Here is a 13,994-nt window from a genome sequence, read left to right on the forward strand (position 1 = left end):
CTGGACCAGACAGGACTGGCAAAAAAGTACTGACGAGTCGCGGTTTTGTCTCACCAGGGGTGATGGTCGGATTCACGTTTATCGACGAAGGAATGAACGTTACATCGAGGCCTGTATTCTGGAGCGGGATCGATTTTTGAGGTGGAGGGTCCGTCATGGTCTGGGGCGGTGTGTCACAGCATCATCGGACTGAGCCTGTTGTCATTGCAGGCAATCTCAACACTGTGTGTTACAGGGAAGACATCCACCTCACTCATGTGGTACCCTTCCTGCAGGCTCCTTCCTGCAGGCCTACACCGGCCAAACCAAGACGACGCTGGGCCAAATGTGTGCCGCCCTATGGGGCTCCCAACACTGCCGGTTGTGATATAGCCTGGATTCGAACCAGTGTGTCTGTAGTGACGCCTAAAGCACTGAGATTCCCACTGCGCCACTCAGGAGCCCGTTTTAAAATGGATTAAATAAAGCTGTCATCAAGGCAAAGGGTGGCTACTTTGAAGATTCTCAAATATAAAATCTAATTTGACTTGTTTAACTGTTTTTGGTTACTACACGATTCCATATGTGTTATTTCATAGTGTTGATGTCTTCAGTATTATTCTACAATGTAGAAAATAGTAAAAATAAATTAAAACCCTGGAATTTGTAGGTGTGTCTAAACTTTTGACAGGTACTGTAAGTATTGACCCTTTGCTATTTGACTCGAAATTAAGCTCAGGTGCATCCTGTTTCCATTGATCATCCTTGAGATGTTTCTACAACTTGATTGGAGTCCACCGGTGGTAAATTCAATCGATTGGACATGATTTGGAAAGCACACACCTGTCTATATTAGGTTCCACAGTTGACAGTGCTTTTTCAGAGTAAAAACCAAGCCATGAGGTAGAAGGATTTGTTCGTAGAGTTCCGAGGCAGGATTGTGTCGAGGCACAAATCTGGTGAAGGGTACCAAAAAATGTCTGCAGCATTGAAGTTCCCCAAGAACATGGTGGCCTCCATCATTCTTAAATGGAAGACGTTTGGAACCACCAAGACTCTTCCTAGAGCTGGCCGCCTGGCCAAACTGAGCAATCGGGGAAGAAGGGCCTTGGTCAGGGAGGTGACCAAGAACCTGATGGCCACTCTGACAGAGCTCCGGAGATCCTCTGTGGAGATGGGAGAACCTTCCAGACGGACAACCATATCTGCAGCACTCCACCAATCAGGTCTTTATGGTAAAGTGACCATACAGAAGCCACTCCTCAGTAAAATGCACCTAAAGGACTCTCAGACCATGAGAAATAACATTATCTGGTCTGATGAAACCAAGATTGAACTCTTTGGCCTGAATGCCATGTGTCAGTTCTGGAGGAAAACAGGCACCATCTCTACAGTGAAGCATGATGGTGGCAGCATCGTGCTGTGAGGATGTTTTTCAGCGGCAGGGACTGGGAGACTCGTCAGGATAAAGGGAACGATGAAATGAGCAAAGTACAGAGTGATCCTTGATGAAAACCTGCTCCAGAGCGCTTAGAACCTTTAGACTGGGGCAAAGGTTCACTTTCCGACAGGACAACGACCCTAAGCACACAGCCAAGGCAGCGCAGGAGTAGCCTCAGGGCAAGTCTCTGAATGTCCTTGAGTGGCCCAGCCAGATCCCGGATTTGAACCCGATCGAATATCTCTGGGGAGACCGAAAATAGCTGTGCAGCGATGCTCCCCATCCAACCTGACCGAGCTTGAGAGGATCTGCAGACAAGAATGGGAGACTCCCCAAATACAGGTGTGCCAAGATTGTAGAGTCACACCCAAGAAGACTTGAGGCTGTAATCGCTGCCAAAGGTTCTTCAACAAAGTTGTGAGTAAAGGGTCTGAATTCTTATGTCAATATTTCCGTTTTGTTTGGAATATTCATTTGCAAAAAGGCATCAGGATATATAATAAACAGATTTGCAGCAGTGTGATGATTATGTGAGTGTGTGTGTGTGTAGAACCAGTATAAATGTGGGAGCATGCTATGTGTGTTGGAGTGCATGTGTGTAGAATCCTGTGAGTGTGCATAGAGTGCAAAAAATAAATAAAATACTAGGGTCAACTCAGTCCGTGTAGATATTCTGTTAGTTATTTCGCAGTCTTATGGCATGGGGATAGAAGCTGTTCAGGAGCCTGATGGTGTCATACTTGATACACCGGTACCGCTTGTCGTGCGGAAGCAGAGAAAACAATCTATGGCTTCGGTGGCTGTCTTTTATGATTTTCCTGGCCTTCCTTTCAGAAGTCAATACTTACCTGATATAGAAGTCCTGGATGGCAGGGAGCTCAGCTCCAGTGATGTACTGGGCTGTCCAGACCACCCTCTGTAGCGCCATGCAATCCAGGACGGTGCTGTTGCCATACCAAGCGGTGATGCAGCCAGTCAAGATGCTCTCAATGGTGCAGCTGTAGAACTTTTTAAGGATTTGAGGGCCCATGCCAAACCTTTTCAACTTCCTGAGGATGGAAGCTGAGCTTCCAACTATCCTCTCTACCTAATACCTCCCATTTGTGGAACTACTTTGAATGTATCATTTCAATTTTCCTTGGGCAATAAGATGGCCTCTTCTAGACTACATTCAGGAGGCATCACTATAGCATTTGCTCAAAATGCCAGATGGCCCGTCTGCCCTTGCATCAGGAGGAGAACTTTCCATTCTCTATGACTGAGGGAGGTATGTCTTGTGCATTCACTGTGACATTTGGCTGAGTAACAAGGCAGAACAACAAGTTTGGACTTGAATGAGAGAGTATACTACTTAGGTTCATTCATTTGGGTAATAGGGTTTTCTGGTTGACACTTGTTCCCGGGATAAAGAAAGACACTATTGTTCTACACAGAAGAGCATCCATGTGGATTTTGTTCAATGATTTAGAGTCATCCATTGTAACAGGTTGCCAAAAAGGAGTGATGATAGTCCCAGTTCCTGCCCATGAAATGGCTGGCCTATATATTTTCCATTCAGTGGAATTTTGACAAATTCCAATAATCTTTTGTATGTGAATTTCTCAATACAATTTATGAATGGCATTAGCCAAAGCTGAAACAGAATTGCTTGGAGGCCACAATTTTAAGAGATGTCACTGTTATATTGACAGTCGAAACAACAGGCCCCATTTTGGCTCTGTTGCTGACAAAGTGCCCATCCCAGGAAGTACAGAAGCTCTGTATTTCACTCACTGCGGTGCTGCTTGTTGTTGACATATAGGCAACACCTGGGGGTTTGGGCTGTTGAATTGTCCCATCAGAATACAAATTAATTGATGTCTGTTTATTTCCTGGCTTAGGACATGTTGTGGTCAAGCCAGATTTAAAAACAATTGAATTTCCTACAGCCTTCATAGTTGTTTTGCATTGCAGAGCCAGGTGTGTGTGTGTGGCTCATCAGAAAGGATCCTATAGCTATAAGCTAATACAGTTGTAAGCCCATATGACTGCATGAGGTCATGTGGTTTAACAGCACAGTTATTTTCATCCCATTCTTACTCACAATCTGTCCCTCCACTATGCTCAAGTTTAAGATAATTGTCCTCTACAGCTACAAAGCATTTGGCTCCTGTATTAGTCAAAATAACTTGCAGGCTACACTGAAATAGATAGCCTAACAGTGGAATGTATGAGAGTATAATAAACCCTTTATAAAATCATAATGAAATAGTTGGATTGGGATGGCTAATATTTCAGAGGCAATCCTATGAGGCCCTTTCGAGGGTGTATGTGACCAAAATGTTATATTTTTCAATAATTATTTTAAGTGAATTATATTTCAAGTGAAGCCATTCTACCGTGTCAATTCATTTTATTGCAGACTTCCATTTTTGGAACCGTTCCCTGGAGAAGAGAAGTTAAAATTCTAATTTAGGGCTTGTTCCGAAATGGGCATGGTGTCATGTTGGAATTAATATTAGCTTCCAGTGCCTCTTTTGTCTTTTTGATAGGGAAGCTCGGTGGAGTTTGAATGAAATAGTTGTCATGACAACGAAGGGCTGATGGGAAGCGTTTAGTGGGAAAAATAGTGTACTGTTGACTTTAGACTATGAAGAAACGCTTACACAGAACCCGCTTGTTAAAGATTTTTGGAGGTTATTAATTTGTTGTCTTTGCAATGCTTGAACCATGTCTCTCCAGTCCAGTGTTTCCCAACTCCGGTCCTCAAGTACCCACAACAGCACATATTTTTGTTGTAGCCCTATACAAAAAAAAAAAGATTCACCTCATTGAGGGCTTGACGATTAGTTGACAAGTTGAATTAGGTGTGCTTGTCTGGGGCTACAACAAAAGTGTGTGCTGTTGGGGGTACTTACATTTGACATTTTTGTTATTTAACTAGGTAAGTCAGTTAAGAACAAATTCTTATTTTACAATGATGGCCTACCCTGAGTTGGGGAAACACTGCTCTAGTCAGCCTACACTGGGCTACGTAGCAGCGCAAATTAGATTAACCATCATCAAATTGTCAATGAACTAAGAAGGCAGTGCTCTCTCCCACTAGCCTTGTCTCTCTGTAATGACCTGTAAGCCAATTACTGTTGCCTTTTTATTTTTCCCACAGAGTGCGCCCATCTGCTGCTAGCCCACAATGCACCAGTAAAGGTGAAGAACGCTCAGGGATGGAGTCCCCTGGCAGAAGCGATCAGCTACGGAGATCGACAGATGAGTAAGCAACCGCTCCCTGACTCAGACTGGCTCTACTGTGCCCATTGGCCCCTAAATCCTGACCAGTGTTCACCCTATCATAGATGGCAGGTAGCCTAGTGGTCAGAGAGGAAAGCCAGCAACCGGAGGGTTGCCAGTTCAAACCACGGGTCTGACGGGAAAAATCTGTTGAAGTGAGCTGGCAACCGGTGGGTTGCTGGTATCAAATCCTAGATGCCATTGCCTGCCGTTGTGCCCTTGAGCAAGGCACTTAGTCCCTCACAACAACAGCTCCCTGGGCGCCCAGTGTGGCAGCCCCCCGCACCTCACCAAAATTTTGGTTGGACCTTGTGTCCAATTGATCAATAAAGTGATCTTAAGCTTAATGGATAAAAAATATTTGATTGGTTTCAATTAAGCATTTTGGTGTCAGAAGTCATGCTTGTTTGCTTGAATGCCCCAGCTGTGTGGGAGAGAATAAGAACTAGGGGGGAAACCTGCCATGAAATTGGCAGATGCTTCTGTGCATGGCTCTCAGAGTTGGCACCAAGCTGCCCCTTTTGTCCATCGGGGGAGAAATTCCTCAAGGGTCTCAGGCTTATGTGTTCAGATGAAAGATAATTCATTAGGAAATGCATCTCTCATAGGCTGGGTATAGGCACGCCTCTGTCTCTCCCCTGTTTGTCCCAAGCATGGCCTGGTAGTGTTATGTCAAGCCCCCAAGCTTGTAGAGCTACAGTTGAAGTCGGAAGTTTACATACACTTATGTTGGAGTCATTAAAACTCATTTTTCAACCACTGTTTTTCAACCACTGTCAACCACACTCCACAAATTTCTTGTTAACAAACTATAGTTTGGCAAGTCGGTTAGGACAACTACTTTGTGCATGACACAAGTAATTTTTCCAACAATTGTTTACAGACAGATTATTTCACTGTATCACAATTCCAGCGGGTTAGAAGTTTACATACATTAAATTGACTGTGCCTTTAAAAAGCTTGGAAAATTCCCGAAGATTATGTCATGGCTTTAGAAGCTTCTGATAGACTAATTTACATAATTTTAGTCAATTGCAGGTGTACCTGTGGATGTATTTCAAGGCCTACCTTCAAACTCAGTGCCTCTTTGCTTGACATCATGGGAAAATCACAAGAAATCAGCCAAAACCTCAGATTTTTTTTTTGTAAACCTCCACATGTCTGGTTCATCTTTGGGAGACATTTTCAAACGCCTGAAGGTACCACGTTCATCTGCACAAACAATAGTACGCAAGTATAACCACCATAGGACCACGCAGCCGTCATACTGCTCAGGAAGGAGACGCGATATTGGAACATTGCACTTTAAAAGGGACTAGGATAGCATATCTTTTTAACTGTGTTTGTCTTTCCTCCCCTTTTCTCTTTCATTTGGCTGTTCATCACTGTCTCTAGCCTTGTGAACTTATGCTGGTCAGAATAACGTTAGCTGAGTCATGAGAAGCATACATTTCCTCTGACTGACCTTTCTCATTCTTCAAGAACACACTGCATTTTAGATCATAAAAACTCCAACCTCCTCCCTCTATGGCCGCCTTTGATATATTTTGGGTGTGTAAGAAGCCTGATGTATTGTATGATTCTCCCTCTTTCTTCCCATGGATCCTGACAGTACGGCTATGGGAGGGGGAGTGTGCTTTGATGGGTTTCTTTGGGTTTGTGGTTGAGTTATAAAGGGGGACAGGCAATCCTGTGGTATGTACTGTACCTTGAGTGGGATGCATACACTGGAGAGCAGAGTATACCATGGCTGCCTTCTGTAATGTGTACTGTGCATGGCTATCTATGTAGCAGGCGTAAAAGAAACACCTGAAACTAGAACCTCTATATACTGGTCTTGGGGGAAAAAACTGACGGGAGGTTCTCTTCTGCACTGTTCAACCAATCCAGGAAATGTGGTGTGTCGCCTTGTTAACCTGTCTAGGACTGGGGTTCCACTAGCGGGAATCCCTCGCCAACAGCCAATGAAATTGCAGGGTGCCAAATTCAATCAACAGAAATCTCATAATTCAATTTTCTCAAACATACAAGTATTAGACACCATTTTAACGATAAAATTCTCGTTAATCCAACCACAGTGTCCGATTTCAAAAAAAGCTTTTCGGCGAAAGCAGAACATATCATTTATGTTAGGTCAGCAACTAGTCACAGAAAGCATACAGTGATTTTCCAACCAAAGAGAGGAGTCACAAAAAGCTGAAATATTGATAAAATTAATCAATAACCTTTGATATTCTTGATCAGATGACACTCCCGGGACAACATGTTACACAATACATGTATGTTTTGTTCGATCAAGTTCATATTTATATCCAAAAACCTCAGTTTACATTTGGCTTTGCCTCCAAAACATCCTGTGAATTTGCACAGAGCCACATCAAATCACAGAAATACTCATAATAAACATTGATAAAAGATACAAGTGTTATTCACAGATTTAAAGATATGCTTCTCCTTAATGCAACCGCTGTGTCAGATTTCAAAATAACTTTACGGAAAAAGCAAACCATGCAATAATCTGAGTACGGCGCTCAGAGACCAACGCAACCCAAGAAGATATCCGCCATGTTGGAGTCAACATAAGTCAGAAATAGCATTATAAATATTCACTTACCTTTGATGATCTTCGCCAGAATGCACTCCCAGGAATCCCAGTTCCACAATAAATGTTTGATTTGTTCCATAAATTTCATCATTTATGTCCAAATACCTCCTTTTGTTAGCGCGTTTGGTAAACAAATCCAAACTCACGATGCGCGTGCAAGTCCAGCGGAAAGTACGGACGAAAGTCCAAAAAGTTATATTACAGGTCGTAGAAACATGTCAAACGAAGTATAGAATCAATCTTTAGGATGTTTTTAACATAAATCTTCAATAATGTTCCAACCGGAGAATTCCTTTGTCTTCAGAAAAGCAAATGGAACAGAGCGCGCTCTCATGTGAACAAGCGTCACAAGCTCAAAGCATTCTGCCAGACCTCTGACTCATTCCCCTCTCATTCGGCCCTACTTCACAGTAGAAGCATCAGACAAGGTCCTAAAGACTGTTGACATCTAGTGGAAGCCTTAGGAAGTGCAACATGACCCATATCCCACTGTATCTTCAATAGGGAATGAGTTGAAAAATGACTAACCTCAGATTTTCTGTTATACTCACAGGCATCATTCAAACAATTTTAGAAACTTCAGAGTGTTTTCTATCCTAATCTACTAATAATATGCATACATTAGCAACTGGGACTGAGTAGCAGGCCGTTTACTCTGGGCACGCTTTTCATCCAAACGTGAAAATGCTGCCCCCTAGCCATAAGAATTTTTAATGTCCAAAAGCGGAAGTCGCGTCACAGGCTCTCTTTCCGTTTCATATGAAAAAGCAGAACATTCGATTGTTGTGAACTCAGATGGGAAACAACACCCTTACTTCACTGATCCTCAACAATGGGGCCCCACAAGGATGCATGCTCAGCCCCCTCCTGTACTTCATATTCACCCATGACTGCGTGGCCACGCACGCCTCCAACTCAATCATCAAGTGTGCAGACGACACAACAATAGTAGGCCTGATTACCAACAATTACAAGGCAGCCTATAGGGAGGAGGTGAGGGCCCTGGGAGTGTGGTGCCAGGAAAATAAACTCTCACCCAACGTCAACAAAACAAAGGAGATGATCGTGGAATTCAGGAAACAGCAGAGGGAGCACCCCCCCACCCCCCCCCATCCACACCGACGTGACCGCAGTGGAGAAGGTGAAAAGCTTCAAGTTCCTCGGCTTACACATCACTGACAAACTGAAATGGTCCACCCACACAGACAGCGTTGCTGAAGGCGCAACAGTGCCTCTTAAACTTCAGGACGCCGAAGAAATTTGGCTTGACACATTAAACCCTTACAAACTTTTACAGATGCACAATTGAGAGCATCCAGCGGTCTGCCAAACACATCACCGGGGGCAAACTACCTGCTCTCCAGGACACATACAGCACCTGATGTTACAGGAATGCCAAAAAGATCATCAAGGACAACAACCACCCGAGCCACTGCCTGCTCACCCGGCTATCATCCAGAAGGCAAGGTCAGTACAGGTGCATCAAAGCTGGGACCAAGAAGCTGTTTCAGTTTTTATCTCAAGGCCATCAGACTGTTAAATTGCCATCCTTAGCACATTAGAGACTGCTGCCCTATATACATAGACCTGATATCACTGTCCACTTTAATAATGTTTATATTTTTTGCATCATTCTATCCTATTCTTAGTCTATGCCGCTCTGACACTGCTCGCCCAAATATTTATATATTCTTAATTCCATTCCTTTAGATTTGTGTGTATTGTTGTGAAATTGTTAGATATTACTTGTTAGATACAGTGGGAAGAAAAAGTATGTGAACCCTTTGGAATTACCTGGATTTCTGCATAAATTGGTAATCAAATTTGATCTGATCTTCATCAAAGTCATAACAATAGACAAACATAATGTGCTTAAACTAATAACACACATATTATTGTATTTTCCTTGTCTATATTGAATACAAAATTTAAACATTCACAGTGTAGGTTGGGAAAAGTATTTGAACCCCTAGGCTAATGACTTCTCCCAAAGCTAATTGGAGTCAGGACATCTACTAAACACATGTACAGTGCCTTGCGAAAGTATTCACCTCTCTTGGCATTTTTTCTATTTTCTTGCCTTACAACCTGGAATTAAATCGATTGTTTGGGGGGGGTTGTATCATTTTAATTGCACAACATGTCTACCACTTAGAATATGCAACATATTTTTTGTGAAACAAACAAGAAATAACACAAAAAAACTGAAAACTTGAGTATACATAACTATTCACCCCCCCCCCCCCCCCAAAGTCAATACTTTGTAGAGCCACCTTTTGCAGCAATTACAGCTGCAAGTCTCTTGGGATATGTCTCTATAAGCTTGGCACATCTAGCCACTGGGATTTTTGCCCATTCTTCAAGGCAAAACTGCTCCAGCTCCTTCAAGTTGGATTGGTTCCTGCTGGTGTACAGCAATCTTTAAGTCATACCACAGATTCTCAATTGGATTGAGGTCTGGGATTTGACTAGGCCATTCCAAGACATTGAAATGTTTCCCCTTAAACCACTCAAGTGTTGCTTTAGCAGTATGCTTAGGGTCATTGCCAGGGTCTTGGCCAGGTCGCAGTTGTAAATGAGAACTTGTTCTCAACTGGCCTACCTGGTTAAATAAATGTGAAAGAAAAAATTGAATTGTCCTGCTGGAAGGTGAACCTCCGTCCCAGTCTCAAATCTCTGGAAGACTGAAATAGGTTTCCCTCAAGAATTTCCCTGTATTTAGCACCATCCATCTCCTGCCTCCAGCAGGCCACAAATGTGCATGTGTCTGCTCAAACGGTCAGAAACAGACTCCATGAGGGTGGTATGAGGGCCCGACGTCCACAGGTGGGGGTTATGCTTACAGCCCAACACTGTGCAGGACGTTTGGCATTTGCAAGAGAACACCAAGATTGGCAAATTCGCCACTGGCACCCTGTGCTCTTCACAGATGAAAGCAGGTTCACACTGAGCACATGAGCACATGTGACAGACGTGACAGAGTCTGGAGACGCCGTGGAGAACGTTCTGCTGCCTGCAACATCCTCCAGCATGACCGGTTTGGCGGTGGGTCAGTCATGGTGTGGGGTGGCATTTCTTTGTGGGGCCGCACAGCCCTCCATGTGCTCGCCAGAGGTAGCCTGACTGCCATTAGGTACCGAGATGAGATCCTCAGACCCCTTGTGAGACCATATGCTGACACATGCACATTTGTGGCCTGCTGGAGGTCATTTTGCACAAAGGCGGAGGTAGCGGCAGCGGTCCTGCTGCTGGGTTGTTGCCCTCCTACGGCCTCCTCCACGTCTCCTGATGTACTGGCCTGTCTCCTGGTAGCGCCTCCATGCTCTGGACACTACGCTGACAGACACAGCAAACCTTCTTGCCACAGCTCGCATTGATGTGCCATCCTGGATGAGCTGCACTACCTGAGCCACTTGTGTGGGTTGTAGACTCCGTCTCATGCTACCACTAGAGTGAAAGCACCGCCAGCATTCAAAAGTGACCAAAACATCAGCCAGGAAGCATAGGAACTGAGAAGGGGTCTGTGGTCACCACCTGCAGAACCACTCCTTTATTGGGGGTGTCTTGCTAATTGCCTATAATTTCCACCTTTTGTCTATTCCATTTGCACAACAGCATGTGAAATTTATTGTCAATCAGTGTTGCTTCCTAAGTGGACAGTTTGATTTCACAGAAGTGTGATTGACTTGGAGTTACATTGTGTTGTTTAAGTGTTCCCTTTATTTTTTTGAGCAGTGTATATATATATATATATATATATATATATATATATATATATATATATATATATATATATATATATACTGAGAACATGTGACAGATCATGTGACACTTAGATAGCACACAGGTGGACATTATTTAATTCATTATGTGACTGAAGGTAATTGGTTGCACCAGATCTTATTTTGGGGCTTAATAGCAAAGGGATGAATACATATGCACGCACCACTTTTCAGTTTTTAATTTATTTTTATTTTTTGAAACAAGTAATTTTTTTCATTTCACCTCACCAATTTGGACTATTTTGTGTATGTCCATTACATGACATCCAAATTAAATCCATTTGAATGACAGGTTTCAATGCAACAAAATAGGAAAAACGGCAAGGGGGGTGAATACTTTTGCAAGGCACTATATGTGACAAATTAAATTTGAACTCCAGGGGCTATGGATACCCACCATCCATTTGGTCTGTGTGACTTGGTAACTGTTTTAAAGGAGAGAGGCACTCATTATTTCAAATTATTTTTTATTTTTTAAATTATAAGATGTTCGGCTACACTTCGACCTGTGTTGGTTGATGCACGCACCTACTTTCTGACTCACTAACTGTGTAGTTCCAAGGCATCATGGGTCTCTGTTATCACACTGCCACGCCACCCTCACTTAAATGAATCACTTTTATTCTTAGCTGTTGACTCCGTTCCTGCAAATCTTGTAAATGACGACAGTAGGTGTATAGTCCTGGCCCTGTCATATAACCTGGCTGTCAGTAAGACAGGAGAGTAGCACTGAACAGTTTTCCATATTCAGTGTCATAAACATGTAAAAGCTAGCTAACATGGCTAACCTAGAAAAGCAATTCAATGCACAGTGTTTCAGATACATTAGCAGGTCAGCACTTCTCTTGGTCTGGTAGGGAAGTGGGAGCTGTCTGTGTGAGGATGGAAACATCTGAGTGAATGAGGCCACTGAAAGTTGCTGATATCACACTTTTCCAGGAAGTAGTGATCTGGTCTTTTTAGAGATTCTTAAATCCCGTATTCAAAGTGCCTTTATAAAAAGACAAGACCAGTACTGAATCTATTTGTTTTTAGCCAGATGGTAGACTTACTCAAACTCCTTTCTCCCGGCAAACGCTACGTCACTCCCACATATGTTCATTTTTTCTTCCGCAATGAGTCTTTATCTTAGTACCACAACGATTTCTGGAATGGAAAAACATTCTAACCATTCTGATTGGTACCAGAAACCAATTGGGTTGGGCAAGAGTCCCCCCCCCCCCCCCCCCCCCCCCCCCCCCCCCAAAAAAATGTGTCATTGGCTTTGCTACTCTGATTGGTTAGAGATGATCCAATCTCTGATTTACTTTTTGTACAACACCCCTCATTTTGACGTCAACACAAACGACTTCAATGATGGCAGTCTCAGACTAAAATATGTAGTGAACGACCCAGCTAGCACATAACGTTCTGAGAATCATGTTTTAGGTGAGAATTTCAGTACTTCAGCAAAATGTTTTCTGCATGTTTCCTCATGGTTCTATTTAAAGTCATGTTCACATTAAGAAAACTTACCATAAAAACCACAAGAAAACACTAATGTTCAAAGAACATTCTAAGAATGTTATTTTAAAACATATACATTCCTTTCTCGGCATCAACAAAACTCTACTCTCTATCTTGTTAAGTGTGTTCAGGTGTGTTGGCTGCGCCCACTAATTGGCCACACCTGATCTTAATGAGTGCTAGTTTCCTTTGAAATGGGGTCTGTTTGAATAGACAAAAATTAAAAGCTTAGCTAGCTCCATCCTTGTGGCACTGTAGACTAATTCCATGGATTGAGAGCAGAAGTTTGTAGGTTTGAATCTCACAATAAAAAATAAATGTTTGTTTTCAAGTGTCCTATCTGTGCTTGGAGTTCAAAACAGTTAACTGATTCTAAGTGTTATTAAGTCTTTTATTTTTTTAAACGTTTTCCTCTTTTCTCCTCAATTTCGTGGGCTCAAATTTTTGTAGTTACAATCTTGTCTCATCGCTGCAATTCCCGTACGGACTCGGGAGAGGCAAAGGTCGAGAGCCGTGCATCCCCCGAAACACAACCCAACCAAGCCGCACTGCTTCTTGACACAATGCCCACTTAACCCTGATGCCAGCCGAACCAAGGAAACACCATGCACCTGGCGACCGTGTCAGCGTGCACTGCGCCGGGCCCACCACAGGAGTCACTAGTACGCGATGGGACAAGGACATCCCTGCCGACCTAACCCGGACAACGCTGGGCCAATTGTGCGCCGCCCCATGGGTCTCCCGGTTGTGGCCGGCTGCGACAGAGCCTGAACCCAGAATCTCTAGTGGCACAGCTAACACTCCGATGCAGTGCCTTAGACTAATGAGCCACTCGGGAGGGCCGGTGTTATTAAGTCTAATTGAAACATGTTCTCAGAACGTTATTTAATTACCTTAACCTGTAATTTCCATTCTCAGAACGTTAATAAAAGCTCATAGGAAAACTTTCAGAGAACCATAGTAAAACATTCTCAAAACCTCCCTGCAATCTAAAAATGTACGTTTACAGACTAGGCTACATTTTCTCAGAACATTTACAATTTTTTCCTTTTTACCGGTCAAAAAACATATGGATTCTTTCCCAGAACTGATGGGAATCCAAAAATGTAAGTTCCCACAACTTCCAAGGAACCAAAGTTACTATCTGGGGATAGAGCAGCAAAATAATAAAGTTTGAGTCAGGCAAAGACTTACTGTAATACGGTCTGTGTGTAGTTGGTGTAGAGGAGTCAGGCGCAGGACAGCAGATATGAGTAAATAAATGTACTTTACTCAAAATATACAAATGCGATACAATAAAGAGAGCCCACATTAACGGACCGTACTACATACAAACAATTACTCACAAACAGACATGGGGGAACAGAGGGTTAAATAATGAACAAGTAATTGGGGACTTGAAACCAGGTGTGTA

The 13,994-nt window shown here is 43.1% G+C and overlaps 1 protein-coding gene across 3 annotated transcripts in view; it reads left to right on the forward strand.

Moving 5' to 3' along the window:
• Positions 1-13,994, forward strand: part of LOC129867322 (ankyrin repeat domain-containing protein 13C-A-like) — a 62,528-nt gene that overhangs the window by 15,704 nt on the left and 32,830 nt on the right. For 2 of the 3 annotated variants that reach the window (XM_055940649.1, XM_055940647.1), the window contains exon 3: positions 4,566-4,670. The exons of the other annotated variant lie outside the window; for it this stretch is intronic. In XM_055940649.1, coding sequence (XP_055796624.1) covers positions 4,566-4,670 — 105 coding nt within the window. The remainder of the gene's footprint in view (positions 1-4,565; positions 4,671-13,994) is intronic. 3 annotated transcript variants of the gene reach the window in all.

This window comes from Salvelinus fontinalis, chromosome 12, assembly GCF_029448725.1.
Source record: "Salvelinus fontinalis isolate EN_2023a chromosome 12, ASM2944872v1, whole genome shotgun sequence".
NCBI classification, from domain to species: Eukaryota; Metazoa; Chordata; class Actinopteri; order Salmoniformes; family Salmonidae; genus Salvelinus; species Salvelinus fontinalis.